The sequence below is a fragment of the Oncorhynchus mykiss genome, chromosome 4, assembly GCF_057628025.1.
Source record: "Oncorhynchus mykiss isolate SJ-2025 chromosome 4, ASM5762802v1, whole genome shotgun sequence".
NCBI classification, from domain to species: domain Eukaryota; kingdom Metazoa; phylum Chordata; class Actinopteri; order Salmoniformes; family Salmonidae; genus Oncorhynchus; species Oncorhynchus mykiss.
The window spans coordinates 60,863,823-60,888,480 of record NC_143025.1 but is presented as its reverse complement, the minus strand read 5'-3'; the positions used below and the strand labels follow the sequence as shown (position 1 = coordinate 60,888,480).

The window sequence follows — 24,658 nt, the reverse complement described above, 5'->3', positions numbered from 1 at the left end:
TCATGGGCATTAATATGGAGTTGGTCCCCCCTTTGCTGCTATGACAACTTCCACTCTTCTAGGAAGGCTTCCCACTAGATGTTGGAACATTGCTGCTGGGACTTCCATTGAGCCGCTCAATCATTTCTGTATGAACCTCGCTTTGTGCACGGGGGCATTGTCATGCTGAAACAGGGAAGGGCCTTCCCCAAACTGTTGCCACAAAGTTGGAAGCACAGAATAATCTAGAATGTCATTGTATGCTGTAGAGTTAAGATTTCCTTTCACTGGAACTAAGGGGCCTTGCCCAAACCATGAAAAACAGCCCCAGACCATTATTCCTCCTCTACCAAACTTTACAGTTGGTACTATGCATTCGGGTAGGTAGCGTTCTCCTGGCATTCGCCAAACCCAGATTTGTCCGTTGGATTTGTCCGTTGGTGAAGCGTCATCACTCCAGAAAATGCTCACTAGAAAGTGCATGACTCAATTATTTTTTTCCACATCGGTATGCATATCTCTTTGTGACGTAATTCGACTGCTCCTTTTGCAAAGTAAGATCTAGGATTTCTCTCTCAATTACTTTGATCATTGGAACATTTTAGTAAGAGATATGAAAATGATAGGGATCATTTTTTGAAGTTCTCATACAAGTTGTGCTGTTAACAGCAACACGGGAATCTATCTGATCCGTCCTATTTTCCCCAGGGCCGAGAGATCCTGACTGGCCGCATAGAGACTGGCAACTACTTCCACCTGCACCTGAACCAGTATGACATGGTGGAGACCATCACTTGTTTGTCACTGAAGCCTCTCCCAGTGTCCAACTACATGTGTCTCTATGGAAAACATGAGCTGTTGCTCAACCACCTGTGTTCCCGGTATGATGAAGGCCTGGTTCACGACCTCTACAGGTAGCTGCTGGGGCTGTTTACATGACAGAGAGGAGAGGGAGGAAGTGGGGGTGTTCAGGTCACTGGAAAGATATAGTTACATTTAAAATGTTTACAGACAAGTATGGTATAGGGAGTCGTAAAGCAATGCTTGTCTTTATTAGTTGTATAAATCAGCCTCTTGAAGTAGGCAGCTCTCTCAGATATTATCCCCTGTCAGTGTTTCCTGGTTGGCTAGAATTTGAAGATCTGTGTGTGGGTGACCTCATTTCTGATGTTTCAACACAAGCAACCCCCAGATATAGGAGCCATTGTCCCTGGGTCTAATCTGTTTATGCAGGTCCCTAATCTGCTTTTCTGCTCTATGGAGGAGACAATGGCTTAGCCACCCTGCAGTGGTCATAAGGCTCTGTAACACATATTAAATCTGGATTTTTCACTGGACCTTGTCATGGCTCTGAATAAGGCCACTCTCAATGTCATTATTGGAGCTGACTGAACACATCATGAACCGGTAAAATAATTGATTGACCATGTTGCTGCTGCTGTTGTTGGGGGTTATTAGATGAAGCACTAACTGTGTGTGTGTGTGTGTGTGTGTGTGTGTGTGTGTGTGTGTGTGTGTGTGTGTGTGTGTGTGTGTGTGTGTGTGTGTGTGTGTGTGTGTGTGTGTGTGTGTGTGTGTGTGTGTGTGTGTGTGTGTGTGTGTGTGGACGTGTTTAGCTATACGATCTGGGTGCGTGCCTGTGTGCGTGCATAGTTTTGTAGTTATTTCAAGGAGAAATGGTGCTTGGCAATATATCATGATCACTTTGCGGACTTTGAGCAGGAAATGGAATCAAGTGCAGGTTTGAATGTGGGATGTTTGTCGGGGGATGGGTGGGTGTATAACGCAAACGTTTAGCAACCCAAAGGTTGTGTGTTCAAATCACATCAAGGACAACTATTTGGCATGTTAGCTAACCCTGACGCCTAACCTTAACCCTTATATAATATCCACCAAGCCAACGTTAGCCACAAAAAAAAGTAATTTGTAACATGTCATACATATTGCAAATTGGTAACATATTGTAGTAATTGCAATTCGTAACATATCATACATATCATACAAAAATAAATATTATCTTTAAGTAAAAATAAAAAAATAAAAATAAAATAAAAAAGTGACAACAAATTTTCAAATTCAGCTTTCTCACAACAAGTCAACAGTTTTTTTTCCTTCTGAAATTCGCCTTGAATAGGCTTACTCGAATTTGTGACTGGAAAGGTAATTGGAATGACTGATAAGGACCTGACCTAGGCCTGGAGATGAAAGTGTGATGGCGAGGAGGGGGTTCTATATTCTACAGCTGTATGGTAATGTGCCTGAAATCTTCACTGCCTCTCTTTGCGCAGCACACGCCACCAAACAAATAACCGCACACGCGCCTCAGTGTATTGGGTCGTTCACGCGTTTATCACATAGCTCGGTAAGATAAACGTTAATGGGGAGAACGAGAATATATTAATTTATAAAATGACACGGCTCAATGACACCCAATGAATTGTGTCGTATCTTGATTCGCCAGTTTTAATGTGAACAATTTTTACAGAGGAAGGCCATGTAGACCTATAAACATTTTCCAAACACTTTAAGAGTTTTTCCAATTAAATGTTTTTTTTTTGCATCATATGGGCCTAGCCTTTTCCTAACTAAATTAAATCTTCCAGATGTGTGTGATTGTTTTAATTCGTATCTCATTTGTGTGATTTCATTAGGCCTATTTGATAATTATGTTGTCGAAGGCCTACACTTAATACTCAAAGGAGCTTTTGCCTCGACATATTTGCTTTTTCTGAATTGATCATTAATCATTTCACGTAGTTCCATTTCAGATGACTTTGACCGAGTGTTTGTTGTTGTAGCCTATACATATTTAGGCCTATTAACAACGGGTGAGGTCTAGGCCATTCCAATAACCAATTCCATTGCATACAAAAAAAATATTATTGGGTGAAATTATGTCAACAGTGTGTCATCGAAATAGACACGAAAACACTTGCTAGACATGTGGTTTATGGCACAATGGAATTAAATCTTGTCGCATTAACCAAACTAGACAAATCTTCTCATTCATTGCGATGGTGGTGGGTAGCCTAAGCTATATTTTAGAGATGGGATATGATTTGACCCTGAAGGAATTGGGTTTGACTGTTTTAACGGAGAGATAATCATGGTTTGGCCCATTTAGAGACCGTCCGCTTTGTCCAAACTGCACTGATTACGCACAGCACGCGCCGACAGTATCTCTTGGCCAGATTGCTTTTGGGGCCCATTTTACCGTGCAATTTCCTTTTCAATCACAAGCGGTATAGGCCTACAGCTTGCACAAGCGCGGCCATTGTAATGCAAAACAGGAAACCCCTTTTGTTAATTATGTATGCGTAAAATGACTGCTTCATATGTCCCGAGTTCAACTGTCGTATCCAACACATGTCGCTATGAATGCCTTAAAATGTTTCTTTGTCGCTGCTTATATATATATATATATATATAAAAAAAACACACAAAGCCCAAACAAGCAAATATATATATATATATATATATATATATATATATATATATATTTGCTTGTTTGGGCTTTGTGTGTTTTTATGGGATAGCCTAATCTATACAACTTGTTTGAATATAGGTTGCCAATAAATCATTTGCCGAAACGGTTTAGCCTCGAATAAGGTTGCATACGGATGCAATTGAAGCAGACTAAAACATGCCACTCAACATTGTGTGTGTGCGTGTGTCTGCACTGAAGATAATATTTTGAGTAGGACCTACTAATAAACAACACCAACCCCGGAATCTTTGTCATTGTCCGTTAATCAGGCACCCCTACCTAATTTGGATTTTAGATTCTGATGGTTGTTGTGTAGTGACGGACGTCTCCTTTTTGGCAGATCAGAGCCAAAAAGGAGACACAAAGCCGAGGCACGTGTGCATTTCTATACAAACTCATCAGACCGTAAAAAAGGAGGGTCCCGGCGTGTGCCTTTAACGGGATAGGGAGGGAGGGGGGGGGGGGGGGGGGCAATGAGCACATAGTAATATAATACAAACTCAGGTACATCTGTTTAGAAATCTGCAAATCCTCCTACATTTCCACCCGAAACCAAGCCCACCTCTCCACCCTCCCCACCCACTCGCAAATCCATAGGGATGTTGGTTCCATCTGATTGGTTGGGGATGAGGCAACAAGGGGCGAGAACAATGTCATCATGTCTCCTTAAAAAGAGTGCAGCTATGTCGTGGTAAAAGCATCTCGGGAAGAGAACGAATCAATAACAGGGGACGGTGAAAATCAAAGTGTCCGATGTGTCTGCAATAATAACCTGAACCTGGATTTTATTTCAACATCATCTGTGGGTCCAAAGTGCCTTAGTCCACCGCAAAAATGCCAAGAGGGTTTTTAGTGAAAAGGAACAAGAAAGCGAACCCTGTGTCTTACAGGGTGCGCTCTGACGAAGAGGAGCAGGGACAACAAATACACGCTTTACAGAGTCCAAAAGACGCACTACAGTCGGAGGCTCTCGCATCCTTCCCTGAGCGCTCAGCAGCAGCATCGGTGTTCTGCGAGGCATCAGCCACAGCAGCGGCACCCGGACACGACGCTAAACCCGTTCAGTTTGGGAACCCGGAGGCATTGTACCAGGCGCTCTACAGCCCCACCCGGCCCGTCAGTAAGGACCATGAACGGGCATATTTTGAGAGACGTTTAAATCTAGGCTCACCTGTGTCTGCTGAATCCTTTCCCACACCTGCAGCGCTTACCACTTTAGATAATCTATTTGCCCCAGTGGACCTAAAAATCGGTACCAGTAACAGCAACCGGATCGGGACAACCACGAACCCAATCCCACCCGCTGTCACCGGGAATGGCACCAAAAGGCCTTCAAGCGACACCGAGCGTAAAAACAAGCCTCCATCCAAAAAAAACAAAGCTATCAGGAAACTACACTTCGAAGACGAGATGACCACATCACCCGTGCTTGGCCTCAAAATTAAAGAGGCGCCTGTCGACCAAAAACCCAGACCACAGCCGGCAGCAGGTGACAAACCCCTCGGTGAGTTCGTCTGTCAACTGTGCAGAGAAGCATATGGCAACCCGTTCGCGCTGGCCCAGCACAAGTGCTCCAGGATTGTGAGAGTTGAATACAGATGTCCTGAATGCGATAAGGTGTTCAGCTGCCCGGCGAACCTAGCCTCCCATAGGCGCTGGCACAAACCAAAGCCACAGAATACAGCGTCAATATCTGGTGCGCAAAATATGAATTCCCAGAGTGATAAGATGCCGGCGATTGATAAGGCTGTGTCTGAAGAAATAAAGCTCCGGAGCGAAAGAGACACACCCAGCCCCGGGCTGTCAGAGTCGGGATCAGTTGGATCAGAGGAGGGTCTCTATGATTGTCATCACTGTGGGAAAAAGTTTAAACGCCAGGCATACCTGAGAAAGCACATCCTATCTCAACATGCCACATCCTCCCACAACACCAGCAGCGAGGACCACGATGCCTATCCACCATCCCAAAGCGAGGGAAAGCCCAGTGACCAAACTCCAAGCCACGCACCATTGAATCTGAGTTCCTCAGGGTGCCACCTGTGCCCTGTCTGTGGAGAGAACTTCCCCAACAGAGTCAACCAGGAAAGGCATATCCGTCTCCTCCACTCCTCGCAGGTCTACCCATGCAAATATTGCCCTGCCATGTTCTACAGTTCACCGGGACTTACACGGCACATCAACAAATGTCATCCCTCAGAAAACAGGCAGGTGATCCTCCTTCAGATGCCTGTGCGCCCAGCCTGTTAATCGCCCAGCCTGTTGAACCTGTGTCTGTACGCATGGAAGTCATGTGCGTGAGTTCGACTCCATCCTCAGCCTGTGCATTTAGTAAAGGGGGATTTTAAATCCTGTTTGGAGCTTGAATTCTATATTTTTCAGACTCATCTTAGTTGATCTAAAGAAAGTAAAGCATTAGACTGTTAACTTATTTTTCTAGTATCTCTGCACAAGTGCTTTTGCATTAGCTTCTAGACCTAAGAAAGGGATATCCTAGCTGTACCGTTGTCATAAAATTGCCTTTTAATTCACAGGCTGGAAATGTATCTATTAGCTTTATTATAGCTTGTGAATCTGTGGACATTCCATTTTTAGCTTTGTCTCTGAACATAATATAATTTGAAAGGTTTTCCCTATCCATCAATGCCTTGGATTAGAGCTCTTGTACACACCTGCTGTAAAACTGCCTTAATTTATGTGTCGAATAATGATTGTTTTTAATGTCTTATTTATCCTTGGCCAGATATTGTATCATTGCTGTTATTTGCATACTGTATTGCCAATATACTACAAGTAAACCATCATGATTTTTATTTATTTATTTATTGAATTTATCTTATGTAAATTATTGTTTTGTGTGATTTAAGTGTGACTCATTAATGCATTTCTTCATGCCATAGCAAAGTATCATTTTTACTTATTTATGTCAAGTTTACATAGATACCGAGAATGGTGTATGAGTGAAGTAGGCTACAATCTAATGACCATGAGCTTATAAAACATTCTCTTCAATGCTCTTAAATGCAATCATATTTTTTTCCCCTCTGATTGTTTTGTATCTATAAGCTCTTACCGCGTTTGTATGTTTCTGCAGTATTTGCTAAATGTCCAAATAATAAAAGCAAAAAAATCCATATTGTTTGACTAACTTGGACTAATTTATGTTTGCTGACCTGAGCTTAGGTAGGACCTTGCAGCCATAGTGCTGGTGTCAACACCATATTGTAGTGCATGTCACTATTGTCCGTAAGTAAATGGACACAGCCTCGACTTGGCACTGCATGGTTAGTCAGTGAGGGAGCACAGGGCAGTTGCAGGTGTTTAGCAGGTGGCAAGACAGACACTTGACTTGAGTTTGTTGAGGCTCCCCCTCACTACACTGACGTTGGGTCTCAGGCTATCGTCTTCACACAAGAGGCAGCCTCCATTAGCGACATCCTAGCAGCACAGAGCAGACCAACAGGAAGCAGAGATGGCCCTACTGCACCAGATAGTGGGGGGGACGGGGGGACGGGGGGACGGGGGACGGGGGACGGGGGGACACTGTGTTTATTCACTGCATCCCATCAGCACAGCAGAGGATAGTTAGAGAGAAAGGATACTCTGCTACAGTAGGTTCTGTCACTACTAGGGCTACTTAGAAGTCACATACATGTTTTAGATATTATCAGACACTTAATTATTATCCACATAACTATACAAGTACATTTCCTAAAGAAAATATGTGTGCTTGCTAGCTTGTCTTAAGGTATTTACGGTTGTGAAATAAGTTCTGGCAGTGGTAGTGGCTACCGTAGTAATAGTAGTGACCTTTTATAGTTGAAAAAGTAGGTAGATGGAAAGATTGATTGACTGATAGATAGCATGCCCGGAACATGTGAAAGTTGGTTTGGTGTCTCTAGCTTGAATGGTTTAAGCGTTACTTTAACTGTGGGTTATTATTTTATGCTAATGTTAATAGTTATAATTGCTCTTGTTTAGAACATGTTAAAGTTGTTTTAATGTCTGAAGCTGAAATGGTTCAAGAGTAGTAGCATTTAAAATGTCTACCACGGTCTTCTTGTGGTTGGCATCAAGGTTATTATAGCAAACTAAAGCTGAAATCAAAACTAACACTAATCATGAAAAAACAATGTAGTAAACTGAAAATTTTTTTTTTTTAAAAACAAACCTGCTTGAAAAACTAAAACTATATTAAACTATTATCCTTGACTCCAAAACAAACTCAAATCTGGGGGGTAAATGTGGCCAGGAAATAGCAGTGTTTCAAATAGGCCTAGTTTGTGAATCACTATCACTGGCTTACCGGAAAACATTTTCTAGGTAACTAACTTGATTCTTCTTGCATGTACCACTAAAGTTAAAAAGCATTGGATTGGTGTAAACATGGGCGAGAGAGATTTTCCTTACGTCATATTTCTTTTGGTACCAGATTCTGCACTATTCCTTTTCAATCCAAGTCACATTGAGATTGGGTATGTTCCTGACGCATGCCAGATCTTTCAATGCCTGGATAGGTATTTTACATATCAGCTAACCACATCATATGTTATAGCAATCTGGTGCCAAACTGCACATTAGATGACATAGCATGCAACCATTGGTTGATGCATGCAACGTCTGAGCAAAAGAACATTACCATTATAATTTGAACCTGACCTATGACCTGACCCATCACCTTATGTATTACTGCCTCCGAGTTGCAAGAAGTGACATCCCGAAAAACACACAAAAGTCACGAATGGCTTCTAGCCTCCCAGTCATGATTTCTGTCCCTAACACTACAACTAAAACTGACAACAAATAATAAAATACATTTTTTATTTTTTATTTTACAACTGAAACTAAATAAAACTAGTAAATCAGGTCTGAAAACGAACTGAAAGTAAACAGAATTTCAAATAAAACGAATAGAAATAAAAACAAATATAAAATCAAAAAACTATAATAACCTTGCTTGGCATTGACTCTCTGAAGTTGTATGCTAATTTATGCAAATTACAATTAGTAATAGTTTATAGAAGTGTTAGAGAATTTGAGCCGGGATGTTTTAAAATCTTGTAGCTTAATTGGCAGGGGCATTTTGAATAGCTACCACTGTACTCCTATGGTTCTCAATCAAACCCATGTTCATTTATGCAAATTTCAAATGTTTAAAAAAAAAAGGATAAATAGTATAACAATTCTGAATCCAAGCACACTAAGTTGAGTCAGTCTGCACATTTCAACTTTGGTTTGGAGTTGATTGCTTAAAACGGAGGAAATAGGTCTATATTCTTTTCTTTTTCTACCATTTAAGTATGGCTGTAGTATAAAAATTATAAAAGTTAGTGATACTGAGTACAGTGTTTTTAAAAAAGGAAATAAGGGGACCTTTTTAACATTGCAACTAAGGGGGTAAGAAAATGGCCCCCCGGCTCGGTGTGTCTTAGTAACTGAGCATGTCTGTACAGCTCACACTACGCTTCACACCTGGGCTGCACCTGGTTCTCCATGGCAACCAGATCACTGGAGGAGTAGAAATGTGTGATGGCTGGGCCAGCCACACCCTCACACAGTACCTGCTGCCTGTGATAGAGGCCTACATGCTGTCAATCACACATATGGTCATTGCCACTGGGAGTGGCATGGGTCAGGAACTTAAGGCATGGCCCTATTATGGTTGTTTCTAACCTCAGCTTATAAAATGATTGGACGAAAAAAACTTAAGCTGGATGATAAAAACAGAAAATGTATACATTAAGATCAGGCACCACACTATAATAAGGCTTTTTTTTTTTACTTAATCATGTCACAATCAACTTTTACCAGCTGAATGTAGACACAAATATAATCATTTTTTGTATTAACAATTTTCTGCATTTTTTTATGATAGGATATGTAAATCAGTTTATATTGAATTAAATATGTACATATTTGCATTTACAGTTGGCCTAAAAAATACATGCTAAGACATGTACGTAAAAAGCATTTTGAGGAAGAAAATTTGGTCTAGAATAATAAATTGACAACATATCAACACTCTAACACTAACAAGTCTGAAGAATATTTCCAAGGATGCAGTGTTGAATGATAGCCACACGAACTTTGATGAATGACGATGCTTCCGAAGCTGAGAATAATGAGTTGACATGTGGGAAGAGCCTCACTTTCGGGAAGTGGCAGTTAAAGACACGTATACTGAATTTAGCAATAGCCAAATGCCTATTTCGACCCAATCACCATCTCTTCAAAGTAATTTCCTACATGTCGTCCAGTTTGCAACATTCTCTATGAAATGGACCATTATGAGTGAATCACTGAGCTTTGAAATTATGAATACCAGTCAAAAGTTTGGACACACCTACTCATTCAAGGATTTTCCTTTATTTTTACATTGTAGCATAATAGCGAAGACATCAAAACTATGAAATAACACATATGGAATCATGTAGTAACCAAAAAAGTGTTAAATAAATCAAAATATATTTTATATTTGAGATTCTTCAAAGTAGCCACCCTTTGCCTTGAGGACAGCTTTACACACTCTTGGCATTCTTTCAATTCCATATGTGTTATTTCATAGTTTTGATGTCTTCACTATTATTCTGTAATGTAGGAAACAAGAAGACGGTCGTGGTAAAACGTCACATAATCACGCTGAATATTCTTGGACTCTCTTTAAAAAAAAAAAAAAACACTGACGAGGAAATGTCCTCAACTGCACTTCACAAACGCCCTGCGGTAACCACAAAATATGTCCTCACTAATCACAACACATTCCTTCAGTTCCCCCTGAACCCCAAACCCCACTCCTCACACAGCGACGGCCTGGCCAACAGCCTGCACCCCCCCCCCCACCCCCCCCCACCCCCACCCATCCACACACCTCCTCCCACTGGGTCTGACAGACAGACAGGTGTAGGGCAGGCAGCTGGGGAGCGGGCCAAAGATAAGAGCTCCAGATAAAGCCTTTCACACAAACATTACAGACCGCTGCTGCACTATAATAGAGCTGTCTGTCGCAGTCTACATCTACACAGAAGGAGAAAAAAACCTTTGGAGAAAGATAAAAAACCGTAGCATTTACAAATAGTCACACGTCTACTATTCAAATATGACAGCTAATCTGATCAACATTGAAGGAGAGAGGAGTGAGACTGTGTTAATATAACAGGGACATGGAGTATATGTATCCTGGCACTACTGCCTCTGTAATTAAGGAAGGGTTAAGTGTCACAGAGCTGAAACCCCAGTCTTGTTTACAATTGCATTGTGTGTTGTCTTTAAGTGTGCATTGCAGAGGCTTCACAGTCAGCATCCCAAGGCAGTTCTACTCCTCTCTGGTCCTGTTCAAATACACCTTTATTTTCTCCTGTGAGCTGACTCGATATCTCACATGAAAGCAACACAGAGTTATTTAATTTAGCTGATGTAATCAGACATCCATCGCGGTGTAATGCGGTTAGCCAGACCTGGGGAGTAGTGTTACATGGTTGGATGTGTTACTGTGTGTGAGGGCATACATGTGGGTGTGTGTGTATGTGTGTGTGTGTGTGTGTTTTTTTTAACCTAACCTAACCTAACACACACACACACACACACACACACACACACACACACACACACACACACACACACACACACACACACACACACACACACACACACACACACACACACACACACACACAACACACACACACACACACACACACACACACACACACACACACACACACACACACACACACACACACACACACACACACACACACGGTGGTGGAAGTTACACCTGCCCTTTGCTTGTCAGCCACACCCCCAATTTCCTTTCCTCTCTTTTCGATTCACATCCTCCATCTACTTATCGGCTCCATCCCTCCTGAAAAAAAAGGAAAAGTGAACAGACAGTCTTTCAGCTTAGTCCACAGCAGAGTGCAGCACAGCGCGTGCCTCTTATCTTCACCGTTCTAAGAAAAAGACAAAAGAAGAAAAGTAAACACACTCTCATCCACTCCCCCCGGCTGCCCATGGCAAGTCAAACAAACCTCCAGGCATTTTCCAGTACGGCAGGTGTTGGTGTCAGGTCCAGGCAACCCCAAGGAGAGTCAACAAACATACACACACACACACACACACACACACACACTCACACTCACACACACACAGAAAAATTGTTGTGACTACAACTGCATTGTTTGTTTTGGGGGGCTGGTAATCCGTGTGTCATTAATAGCCTGCATCCTTTTTTTTTACAATCACATTTTAATATTTCAATTTCCATCATGAAAAATGTCCTGTAACGTTTCAAGTGTTCTGTATTCTTTTTATGTCATGCATTATGTGTTACGTTTTTTGTAATTATTAGTATTGTAAATTTGGCATTTCTTCAGTTTTACCTGTGAGCAAGAATACATTTAAAAAAACTCAAACTCAGCATCTGACCCTGTCAAATTACATTATATATGCGGTGGCAAAATTGGGGTGAGCTGTTGTAACTTCTCAAGGTCTATGCTCTGTTCTGTGTTGAATTGTGATGAACTGCATTTCATAGAGTCTGTTATATGTCTGCACCCCAACACAAGGCCATTGTTGTCTGTTAATGTTGCTTGTATAAAAACAACTACTACCACCTCCCTCTATATGAGTGACATGCAACCATCTCCCCTGTGAGTTCTTCCCTGACTGTAAATCAGAGACAGGTCTCCCTGCAGCTGCTTCTATTACAGATGTACTATTGTACCTTAAATAGTCTCTGCCTAAATCTTTGAATCGACTTTTCCACAACATATAGAACAGCTGTAGGAAGAGGTTCCTTTTTTTTGTTTCTGTTTCGATAGTACACGTATCTCTACATTGTTACTTGTCCACAGTTTTATGAGGTGAGTTGTGACAGCTTGCCCCTGCCTATATAACTCGATTATGTCATTTGGATGTTACGGAGATTGGCACATCAACCACAGGAAAATGAAGACAGCATAGAGGAGCTCACGAAACTTGAATGACTGTTGCTGCTAAAGAATTAAGTCCAATTTCCACTCTTACATAATCATGTCTATGCCCCCCCCCCAGCCCTTCTTGTTCCTAGCCTAGCTACAGATCCCTGACACAGCTCAAGGCTGTTGGGAGTCTAGTCCTGCAGATGGCTACTGATCCTTTTTTGTGGCGTTCAGGACACAGGTGGCTCTGATACCCATCTTTCTCTGTGGGACGAGCACGGCTCAAACAATAAGCTCCAATCCCCCTGTTGACCTGACACACTCTCAAAGTGAAAGACTAATTATTTCAACCAAGAGACCAGAGAGGAGGGAACGGTCTGTTTGGATCCTAATGACAAGAGAGATAGGCCTCCAGACAATTGTTGTGACACGATCATCAGGTGATGTGAAGGTATACTGTCTCAAACCGTCACGACTTTGAAGCATTTTATAGTTTTAAATATCTCCATATATTTTTTAAAAATCACGACATCCTCCGCCAACCACCGTTCAACCCTACAATCTCAAGCGCATCGCCCGCATTTATTTGTACATACACATGAGTCTGTAGCCTACGTGTTAACAGCTTGCTTGTTTAGAGCGAGACACAGTCTAAAGCTGGCACATGTCTACTTGGTGATTCCTGAAAACACCGCGACACATTTCTCTGTTGTGTTCCTCCAAGCAGACGGCTTTTGTGGAGGGGACAGCTGATTCCAACCCCAGCACACACAAAAGACCCCGGACGTCCTCCACACATGCCCCACACAATGCCCCGGCCCTAATGCTTGTAAATCTATTCACACATCCAGAGGCCAAGATAATAACAAGCTATTCAGAATGAATTTCCAATAAGGCAGGAGAGGCCTCTCACATTAGAGCCTGATTATGTTGCAGACGTGGTCCTGTTTTATGGAGGGATGAGAGATACAAATCCTCCATTTACGATCAATGCAGATAAATGTGTATTCTTAGACTAACCAATGGCTGGGTGATCGTCCTGACAGCCAATAGGGGCTTGACTACAAAGGAATCCTACCTGAATTGAAGACGCAGAGATAACATCCATAAAACACATAGGCAACACATACCGTAACTAGCCTAAACAAACTGACAAACTGACACACACACACACACACACACACACACACACACACACACACACACACACACACACACACACACACACACACACACACACACACACACACACACACACACACACACACACACAGTCACAGGGTATACACACAACCTTGCACAATACAACTGAATACTACAGATTTTTGGTAACCTCTCTTTATTTTCCTCTTTCTCTCCCTCTGTCCCTGTGCTGTTCAGTATTCCAGTTCATGAAAGGTCGATAGAGGTTAGAGAAGTGTTTCTCATTGCCTCTCCAGGAAGCAGGGGCATAATTATGCAAATAGCCCTGGCTCCCCTCTGTTCCTGCCAGTCTGCTGTTCTGGCCTGCCCTCTGCTCTGTGAGCCTGTGCAGATGATCCCCTGACATGCACACACACTAATAAACACACACACACACACACACACACACACACACACACACACACACACACACACACACACACACACACAAATATGGCACGTGCACACACACTTACAGAAACAAATGTGTCATATCATATGAAAAAGCACCCAAGTGTACAAAGACTGATTTTATTAGTGGTTGATTGAATCTGTGCAAATTCAATAACTCAATAACAAATAGCTTTTATGGCATTGATGTACGTTTTTGGTAATGTGATGTGAGTGTACGTGGGGAATGTAAGCAGGTGACTGACAATGTCCAATGTCCGGATGGTGGCAGTGTGGAATGGACCAGACCAAAGCAGAACAAAGACCATGTATGCGTACCAAATGACACACTATTCCCTATTTTGTGCACTACGTTTGACCAGGCCCTGATTGAAAGTAGTGCACTATATTGGAAATAGGGTGCATTTGGGACATACTACACATTATAAAGTGCTACATTTTAGAATAGAATTTCGTTGTAAACTGTACTATACTGTAGAATATTATACTACACTGTAGTGTCCCCCGATCATGTGTAGTGCTACTATAGCATGTTGTAGTATACTGTAAAATACTATAGTAAATACTACAGTGTACTGCAGTCCAAAAAAACACAGCAGTAAACAGTACAGTAAGGCCCGCAAAAACACTACAGTAAATACTACAGTAATGTCAGCAAAAACACTACAGTAAACACTACAGTAAGGTCCGCAAAAACACTACAGTAAATACTACAGTAATATCAGCAAAACACTGCAGTAAACACTACAGTAAGGTCCGCAAAAACACTACAGTAAATACTACAGTAATGTCAGCAAAACACTGCAGTAAACACTACAGTAAGGTCCGCAAAAACACTACAGTAAATACTACAGTAATGTCAGCAAAACACTACAGTAAACACTACAGTAAACACTACAGTAAATACTACAGTAATGTCAGCAAAACACTACAGTAAACACTACAGTAAACACTACAGTAAACACTACAGTAAATACTACAGTAATGTCAGCAAAACACTGCAGTAAACACTACAGTAAACACTACAGTAAATACTACAGTAATGTCAGCAAAACACTACAGTAAACACTACAGTAAATACTACAGTAATGTCAGCAAAAACACTACAGTAAACAATACAGTAAGGTCCGCAAAAACACTACAGTAAACACTACAGTAAGGTCCGCAAAAACACTACAGTAAACACTACAGTAAGGTCCGCAAAAACACTACAGTAAACACTACAGTAAGGTCCGCAAAAACACTACAGTAAACAATACAGTAAGGTCCGCAAAAACACTACAGTAAACACTACAGTAAGGTCCGCAAAAACACTACAGTAAATACGACAGTAATGTCAGCAAAAACACTGCAGTATAAACACTACAGTAAGGTCCGAAAAAACACTACAGTAAATACTACAGTAATGTCAGCAAAAACACTGCAGTATAAACACTACAGTAAGGTCCGCAAAAACACTGCAGTAAATACTACAGTAATGTCAGCAAAAACACTACAGTAAATACTACAGTAATGTCAGCAAAAACACTGCAGTAAACACTACAGTAAGGCCCGCAAAAACACTACAGTAAATACTACAGTAATATCAGCAAAACACTGCAGTAAACACTACAGTAAGGTCCGCAAAAACACTACAGTAAATACTACAGTAATGTCAGCAAAAACACTGCAGTAAACACTACAGTAAGGTCCGCAAAAACACTACAGTAAATACTACAGTAATGTCAGCAAAAACACTACAGTAAACACTACAGTAAGGTCCGCAAAAACACTACAGTAAATACTCTAGTAATGTCAGCAAAAACAGTACAGTCCACAAAAACACTACAGTAATTACTACAGTATATACTGTACTACAGTATTTAATTTGCATATACCCTGCTCATTTCCCTCCCCCATATCCCAGTTTGTGCCACCCATAAGTGAGGAACCTACATGCCATGTATAGACCATATACTGTGTTCACTACAGTTTATAGTTAACATTGAACTATCTGTTCAGGGCTACCCATGGCTGTAACCAGTGGCAATTTTAGCATGTAAGTCTTGGTGGGGCATGCATGCCAGCAAAGCCACAACACAACACTAAACAAAACATGAATTGCACTATAACTGTGACAAACTGTGCCCACACTGTTAGGGCCTACATAAAGCTGTCCCAACAGCAGAGTCCCAACACCTTACCACTGCTACACCTGGCAATCAGCAGAGCCTTGTCCGGCAGCAAAACAGTTCATTCAGCCTCATTTACTGCCTTTTAAAAAACATAGCTGATATGGCTGACTTGCTTAAACAAATGTGGTTTATACTGACAATTGAGATGTACAAACTATGGCATAAGGGGACAACAAGCGGATCAGAGGCAATCTGTAGTTTCGATTAAGACATTAATGAGCGAGCTAGGACAGACATAGTCAATGTAACTATTTGTTCAGCACTTTTGAAATGTACAGTGACAGAATTCTAAAACAGGCTATAGGCTACATGTGCACCACCAAGTCAGAACAGTAGGTGAAATTACGAGGGGAAATGTGTCCAAATTATTAGGATGGGCTGCTAACAGCTTACTAGACAACATACACCCAGTATTACTTTCTTAACCACAGACAGTGTACATATCTCCCTGGCATATTACAGGGAGATATAGAAGACATTTTCGGACTCACCTTGTTGTGCTGTGTTCACTTGAACAGGAAGGTGGCGCGGCAGTCCTTCATGGGAAAATGTTGTCATCAAAAGTCTGGCATTCTCTGGATTTATGGTGCTTTCAAGACAACTGGGAACTCTGGAAAAAAACACGGTTGAATCATGATAACATTAGTGATCTTCAGGTCAGAGCTCTAGAAAGAGGCCCGAGTTACATACTTGCAATTCCGAATTGGATGACCATTTAAAACATATTTTTCCAGTCAGAGCATGTTTTTTCAGAGTTCCCAGTTGTCTTGAACTCACTGAAGTCAGATTTCCCAGTTCCCAGTTGTCTTGAACTCACTGAAGTCAGATTTCCCAGTCCGAGTTGTTTTGAGCGCGGCAGAAGACATGCTGGATTGACAGCATGGACAATGTTGAATTTTGTTGACCCTTTTAAGCTTGGAAAAGAGAACTTTAAACCCAGACTTGGGACCACACACACACACCACTGAATAGCAGGCTAGTGATTACTTTGCAATGCTTGCAGTTAGCCTCTGATTCCTTCCAAATCACTCATTGTTGAATTTGCGATTTCCAACTTGTGTGATGTTTATGTCCAATGGCCGATGAGCACCGACACGTTTTATCTATAATTTCTCTTCATTATTTATCTTCACATGATAAGGAGTAAAAAGGATTTGACAGTAGATTGTCGACGTGATTCATGATGATGACTGCTAGCTTGCTAGCTAAGATTTTGAAAGTATGATGTTGACATGTCCAATCAAAGCTACTGTAGATATAATATGTCATTTTATCTGTGGCCAATGATCTTGAGCCTTCTTGGATGGGAACTTTTAATTTTGAATTTTCGAGCTCTACCCATAGATTATGCGGTGACGTGGTGTCCCCATCAGTGACAGAACACTGAGCCAATCACGGCGCAACTAGAGAACATTACCAACCTACACTCTCTGGCTTCCCCTCCACTACAGAAAACACTGAGCTAAGCTGAAAGACCTGCATTTTGGAGCTGCCTTACTCAAGAAAGCAAAAAAGAGACCAATTATTAAGACTATTGTTTGCAAATTGATACGTGACACATGCAAAACAGGCAAAAAATATATATTTAAATATTTATTTTTGTTATTATAATTTGTTTGCTAAACAGGTGGGGTTCAAAACAGGTTAGTGGCCGTAACTACATATGAGGACCCCGAGGTCCATTTGATGTCCATTAAAATAACATAAAATTGATCAAGTCCAGTTGAGGACTTGTGAGGCGTCTGTTTCTCAAACTAGACACTCTAATGTACTTCTCCTCTTGCTCAGTTGTGCACCGGGGCCTCCCACTCCTCTTTCTATTCTGGTTAGCGCCAGTTTGTGCTGTTCTGTGAAGGGAGTTGTACACAGCGTTGTACCAGATCTTCAGTTTCTTGGAAATTTCCCGCATGGAATAGCCTTCCTTTCTCAGAACAAGAATAGACTGACGAGTTTCAGAAGAAAGTTATTTATCAGTTATTTGTCGAATCCACAAATGCTGATGCTCCAGATACTCAACAAGTCTAAACAACTCAAACTGTTTTCAGCTGTGCTAACATAATTGCAAAAGGGTTTTCTAATGATCAATTAGCTTTTTAGAATGATACACTTGGATTAGCTAACACAACGTGCCATTGGAACACAGGAGTGATGGTTGCTGATAATGGGCCTCTGTACCCCTATGTAGATATTCCATAAAAATCAGCCATTTCCAGCTACAATGGTAATTTACAACATTAAACAATGTCAACACTGTATTTCTGATCAATTTCTGATCTGATGTTATTTTAATGGACAAAAATGTTGCTTTTCTTTTAAAAATAAGGACATTTCTAAGTGACCCCAAACTTGTGAACAGTTGTGTATACAGTATACTTGTTTTTTTACTACAGTATTTATACTATAGTAAACTGTAAATACTACAGTATACTACATCCATGTCCACAACACTACATTAAAGTCCACAAAAACACTACAGTGAATATTATAGTATTTCTACCATAGTATATTTTAGTATTTTTTTTTATGTGGGACCCCATGAAGGGTCTGATGATGTTATGCATACAGCCAGACGGACAGGGGGGGCGGGCATCGACACCATGAGGGGACCAGCTGGGCACCCCATGCCACAGGCTGACACCAGACCCAGTTCAGCCAAGAGTCATTTCTCTCTATAAACAGTAAATTAATGCATTTGTACATTTTATCATTGTAAAATTGTTGTTGTATATTGTTGATGTTGGTTGTTCAGAATTTGCTTTCTTGAAAAAATTGTGCAATATTATTATTCATTGAACGAAACAGATTGTGAACAGTCAGATCAAGTAGAATCCTTATATTTCCTCCTTTAAAAGACAAGCTCTAATCCAACTGATATGACAGCAGACAGGATTTGATAGCCCTTGTCCTCATTGACTCTGATGTTCTGAACCACCTCAGTGCCCTATTCATATAGCTGTGTTCATCACAACAGCAGAGTGACCTGTGACTGTAGCCGTGACCTTTCTGACAGAGATAGCTGTTAATCACCACAGAGCAGCGAACCCAGTTAAACACTCCCTCTCCGCTGTGTTCCTCACACAGCTCCGATTCTAACAGCCACAGTCTGTCTGCTCTCTCTGCAGTGTGCATTTGGTTCCCTCCACTTGTCCTTGTCTCATTCAGACACTGAACTCCTGATGACTCGGGCTAATGAATAGCCTGCCGGGCTGCAGGGGAGAATAGAGAGGCCCTTCACCTCCTCCTTCTCCTCCTCTTCTTCCAGAGGGGACCCTCCATGCCCTTCGGGGCTCTGCCTATTCTTGTCCTGGGCTGGGGTTGGGCGGGGAGGTGGTGGGGTGGGGTGGTGAGGCTGCCGGGCCGGACGGTTGCCAGGGTCCCTGTGTGTGACTCCTTGCTAAAGTCTGGCACGTGCCGGCGCAGCAGGCCTGGCCCAAGGCATAACGAATCGCTGAAAGAGGTTGCTGCAACTCTGAGCCAAGGAGCACCTGAGCCTGGGGTCTGGACCGCCACAGAGAGGGGCCACAGAGGGAGTCACAAAGGGTGCCACAGAGGGGGCCCTTCGGTCTGTCAGATCAAGATGGTCCACTAGAGAACAAGCGTTTCACAGTCCACTTCCAGAACGACCTTCCTGCTGCTTAAGAGAATCCCTCAAGTGCATGACACTACTGTCCGAGGCTAACTTGTCCCCTGCACAGTGCACACTTTGCGTTTGTAAGAAATGGCAAAAGTAAAGTAAATGTTTTTTGGTACAAAAGGTCCAAACAGTGTGGTTTGTTCATAAGCAATACTAAAGGAGCAAAAGATAGCTCTACACACTCCATTGTTTGGTTATCATTATATGAAATACAGGACGGATTTAAAAAGCACTAAGTGGCAATACTGAACAATAGAGTTGAAAGCACCTGCGGAGAGGCTTTTTATCCTGAGGGTTTTGTACAGGGCTCAGTGGTTTCATAATCTGGCCACTCTGGATTTCACCGGGTGAATTAGGACACCAAAAGAGCATCACAGGTTTAGCTGCCATGGCAACCAGGGCCATATCACAACAGCAGGTTTTCTGCAAAATATTTCCTGATGAAATTAAATGGTCTTCATTCTAAAAATGAACTGCGTTTTTGCACATTATTTGTAACTTGATATTGTAAGCGATGAGGCAATGAGAAGATTCAGTTCAACAACAGAAGTTGGATCTTATCTTTGACAAGCAGCCTGCCTATCCATTACCTGGAGGAAGGAGGACACCAGTAAACCTGTTAATCACGCTCCCTTGGGCAAATATTGATCCCGGACAGACACATGCTTTCAAGTCACATCAGATGAAATATGAAACAAACATCAAATCACTCTTGTTGGAGTTATCAACACTGGTTCCTCTCTTCAGTCCTGTGGTCGTAGGACACCATATCCTAACTGTCCTGTCTGAAAAACCCTACTTTGGGCGGATGGACCACAAAAGGTACCACTCAGCAATTAGAGATGGATCTCCCCTGTCACGGCCAGACAATGAAAGGGTTCAGTAATTGAAACATTACGGCACCCCATTGTTGTAGCCCGAGGGGCAGGGCTCTTTGGTGACTGCAGGGGGCTGTTTGGTGCAGACCACAATCAATAAAGGTCAGTGGAGGGGGTCTGGAATCTCCATAAACTGACAGAGGTTGTCAAAGGCCCGGGATGGTGGCAGCTGATGCTTTTTAAAGAGATGCTGACGGCTCAACCCCCTTTAGCCCCACAGTGGGACGACTGTTTTCATTGCCTAATGGAGTCACTGAGTGTGGACCCCATGTAGCAGGACAGACATTCGGTCTTTCTACTCAGAATATAGAATTATAAAAGGAGTCATTCTTGATTGCTAACACAGTTCACTCAAGGCTACTTCTTTTGGATTCAGGTTTAGAAGGCCCTCAAGATTCATCCTTGGTCATTTTAGATTTCTTTCCGGGAAATTTCTGGAAATTCCCTCACTACCTTAGTATACCTCAATGTTGTCCTCAGTCGATGTGCAATTCGAATAAAATCCAATATCATTTGTCACATGCTTCGTAAACAACAGGTGCAGACTAACAGTGAAATGGTTACTCACGGCCCCTTCCAAACAATGCAGAGAGAAAGAACATAGAGAAATAATATAAATAATAAGAAATACACAATGAGTACAAAAATGACAAACAGGAAACCGTTTATTTCTGTAAGAAGCAGTTCATTCCTTGAATGGCAGAAATGAGAAACTCCCCTGATGGCAGAGGGGTTGGGGCTGGGGACAGAGGCTGCTCACACTCGACCGTCTCTTGAGCTACGGTTGGTTAATTAACCCCCGTCAATCGCATTGACCTTCCCTGCGACGCGCTCAAGAGGCCCACGACCACGCCGACCCTCCCCGAGAGGGATAATTGGCTTATAAAAGTGCAGCCAATCATAGACAGGGGCCAGAGACGGTAGCTAGCTAGCTATCGGCACATCGACACAGACTGTGCGCCAAATAGCACCCTATTCCCTATATAGTGCACTACTTTTGACCATGGGCCCTGGTCAGAAGTAGTGCACTATATAAGGAATAGGGTGCCATTTGGGGGTGCAGCCACAGTCAGCCATAGAGCACACTTGCCCTTCTTCCTGAGAGAAACCTCTGAATGTCATTAAGGAGGCTGAAAGCATCCAATTAACCTCATCAGCTCCCGGCTACTAACGAGGTGCTAAAAGGGACTTGGGTAACGAGGCAAAGCCTGAGTCAGCCCGCCGCCATGGAGAGTACTGGAGACAGCCAGGCGAGGAGAGAAAAGCGTAATCCAATTTCATCGCCATTACCCAAATAAGTGAGCTGATTACATTTTCATATGCGTTTTGGGATGTGCTGTAAAAGCGAGATGAGACTTGATCACTGCTGAAAAACAGTTTCGGCACCAGTTGCATCATTAGTGTGATTCCTGTGTAGTGTAAACAAAACACAATGCATTTTTGATGATCATATCCCAAATAATTGCAATGCAAGGACAAAGGGCCGAAAAGATGTGAGAAATAGTCCCACGGAAATGAATATCGTTATCAACCTTTCCTCCCTCTGCAGCACCCTTAGACTACATAATGAAATGCTAAAACCACCAAGCTACCAAAACCAGAATACGTCCCAAATGGCACCATATGTCCTACATAGTGCACTTCTTTTGACCAGAACCATATGGACCCTTGTCAAAAGTAGTGCACTATTAAGGGAATCGGGTGACATTTGGTAAGCACACCCAGGCTTGATTGGTCTGTTCAGCACTGACCCTGCCTGTACACGCCAAGGCCCATGCGTCTCGTTAGCTGGCTTGTTCCCTGGGTGTGGCCGGCAGTGAGACACCACATGCTGGGCAAGCAGGAAGAGGGAGGGCCTGACAAGCAAGCACCTCCCTGCGGTACAACCGAGTCTGCGTCTCAAATGGCACCCTACTCCCTAGCGCACTACTTTTGACCAGGGCACATAGGGTTCTGGTTAAAAATTAGTGCACTATTTAGGTTCTAGGGTGCCATTTGGGATGTAGCCTGAATAACAGCACAGAACAACACCTCTCTATTGCCAGAGAAGTGTAGCTCGATCAGTAGGGACTGAGGGAGAGAAGGCACAGGCTTTGAGTCTTAGCGTAACCACCTCCCAGAGGTTTAACAGCCCAATACAACAGCCCAACAGTTCTTCCAAGGTGTGTCTGCTGCTACACCAGTCATCTAATGATTACATGCGAGACCTGTGGTGACTAGCTAATTGAGCCTCGGGGACATTCTCTCACTCTACATCAGCATTCACTCTCTTACTAACGCTTATGTTTAACGGCATGCCGTTTCAAATGACAGTTTCGAACATTCAGATTGTCAAATGACTATTTATTCCCATTGTCTGTATTCACATTTGATAATGCTGTCTAATCATATCAATTACTATCTGAGAGCTGCTACCTGTTGTAAAACATACAGGATACAGTACATCTGTTTCCTTCTGTTTGTGCTATAAAGTCATGTTCCGCACGTCATGGAGTCATGGCTGTAGACCACATTTGAGGTGATAGACAGAACCAAAGATCAAGGTCCTTGAAGAGTGCTGTGACCAACCAACCCTCTGTCCTCTCTTGGATGGCCTGGTGGTGGTGGTGGGTATGATGCCATCTCAACTTGGCACTGCCTAAGAGAGATAACCAGGGGGGAATCGCCCATGTGTGTCACACAGATGGCCCACCCGGCTCCCTCCGTCCGGTGGCCAGGCGAGTCCAGGCTAGTCTGCCCTGGTCTCTGCTAGCCTCAATGGAGGTCCATGCCATGAGATGCCAATGTGCCCCCCTTGCCATCCTTGGTCCTGGCACGGGGCAACACTAACTCCACCTCACTCATCTCATCTGACTGGTTTCGTAAATAAATAACAACAACAAATAGCAACAAGAGAGGCGACACCCGGCAGACCCTGTCTGCCATATGGGACCTGCTAGTTTCAGGCGTCGCACGATGATACACAGACCCCAGATGGCGACACAGTGCCCTGTCTCACTTTGCGGGACTATCAAAGGGCCGCCGTGGCTGTGTATTCAAATTAGCCTCCCAATATTACAAAGCCTTTCCTTTCAACTTCCATTCAATTGTTGACTGCTGATGCGGGCTCAGATGTGTAAAACACAATGGCCAACAATTAACCAAGCTAGCCTTGGTAAAAAGGGTTGAATTAAGGAGAAAGTTATAAGAAGACGGTCGGTTGGTGGATGACTCATTGTACACTAGGCTTTGAAGACGTCCCTGGTGGCTGGTGCTGGGTTGGTTTAACATTAAAAGCCTGACTGTCTTAGTACCTTGTTCATGGGTAGAAGCAGTGGTTTGATCTCTACTGCATTAGTGCTAAGCCTTTGTTCTCCTGAGGACTGTCAAATGGACTGACAGACCACTTCCTGAAACATTTCTAGTGAGTCCCAAATGGCACCCTGTTCCATATGTGCACTACTTTTAACCAGGGGCTCTGGTATACAAAAAAAATGTGTGCACTATATATGGAATAGAGTGCCACTTGGAATACAACCTTCACCTCTGATACAACCTTATCACAGCTGACCATGGTTATTATAGTAAAACAGTGGTGTAAAGTAAATAAGTCAATATACTTTAAAGTACTACTTAAGTCGTTTTTTGGGGTATCTGTACTTAACATGTAATGTTGGGTGTCAGGGAAAATGTATGGAGTAAAAAGTACATTATTTTCTTTAGGAATGTAGTAAAGTAAAGTGCTTAGCAGGACAGGAAAAGGGTCAAATTCACACACTTATCAAGACAACACATGGTCATCCCTACTGCCTCTGATCTGGTGGACTCACTAAACACAAATGCTTCTTTTGTAAATGATGTCTGAGTGCTGGACTGTACCCCTGGCTGTCCGTACATTTTAAAAACAAGAAAATGGTGCCATCTGCTTTGCAGATGAATTTGAAAATAAGGAATTTGAAATTATTTACACTTTTACTTTTGGTACTTAAGCATATGTGAGCAATTACATTTACGTTTGA

The 24,658-nt window shown here is 42.4% G+C and overlaps 1 protein-coding gene across 1 annotated transcript; it reads left to right on the top strand.

Moving 5' to 3' along the window:
- The first annotated feature begins 4,072 nt into the window (after window positions 1-4,072).
- LOC110522083 (insulinoma-associated protein 1a-like) lies at window positions 4,073-6,597 on the top strand. The gene has a single exon (XM_021600168.3). The coding sequence runs from the start codon at window positions 4,301-4,303 to the stop codon at window positions 5,711-5,713; it is 1,413 nt and encodes a 470-aa protein (XP_021455843.2). The 5' UTR covers window positions 4,073-4,300; the 3' UTR covers window positions 5,714-6,597.
- The last annotated feature ends 18,061 nt before the right edge of the window (window positions 6,598-24,658 follow it).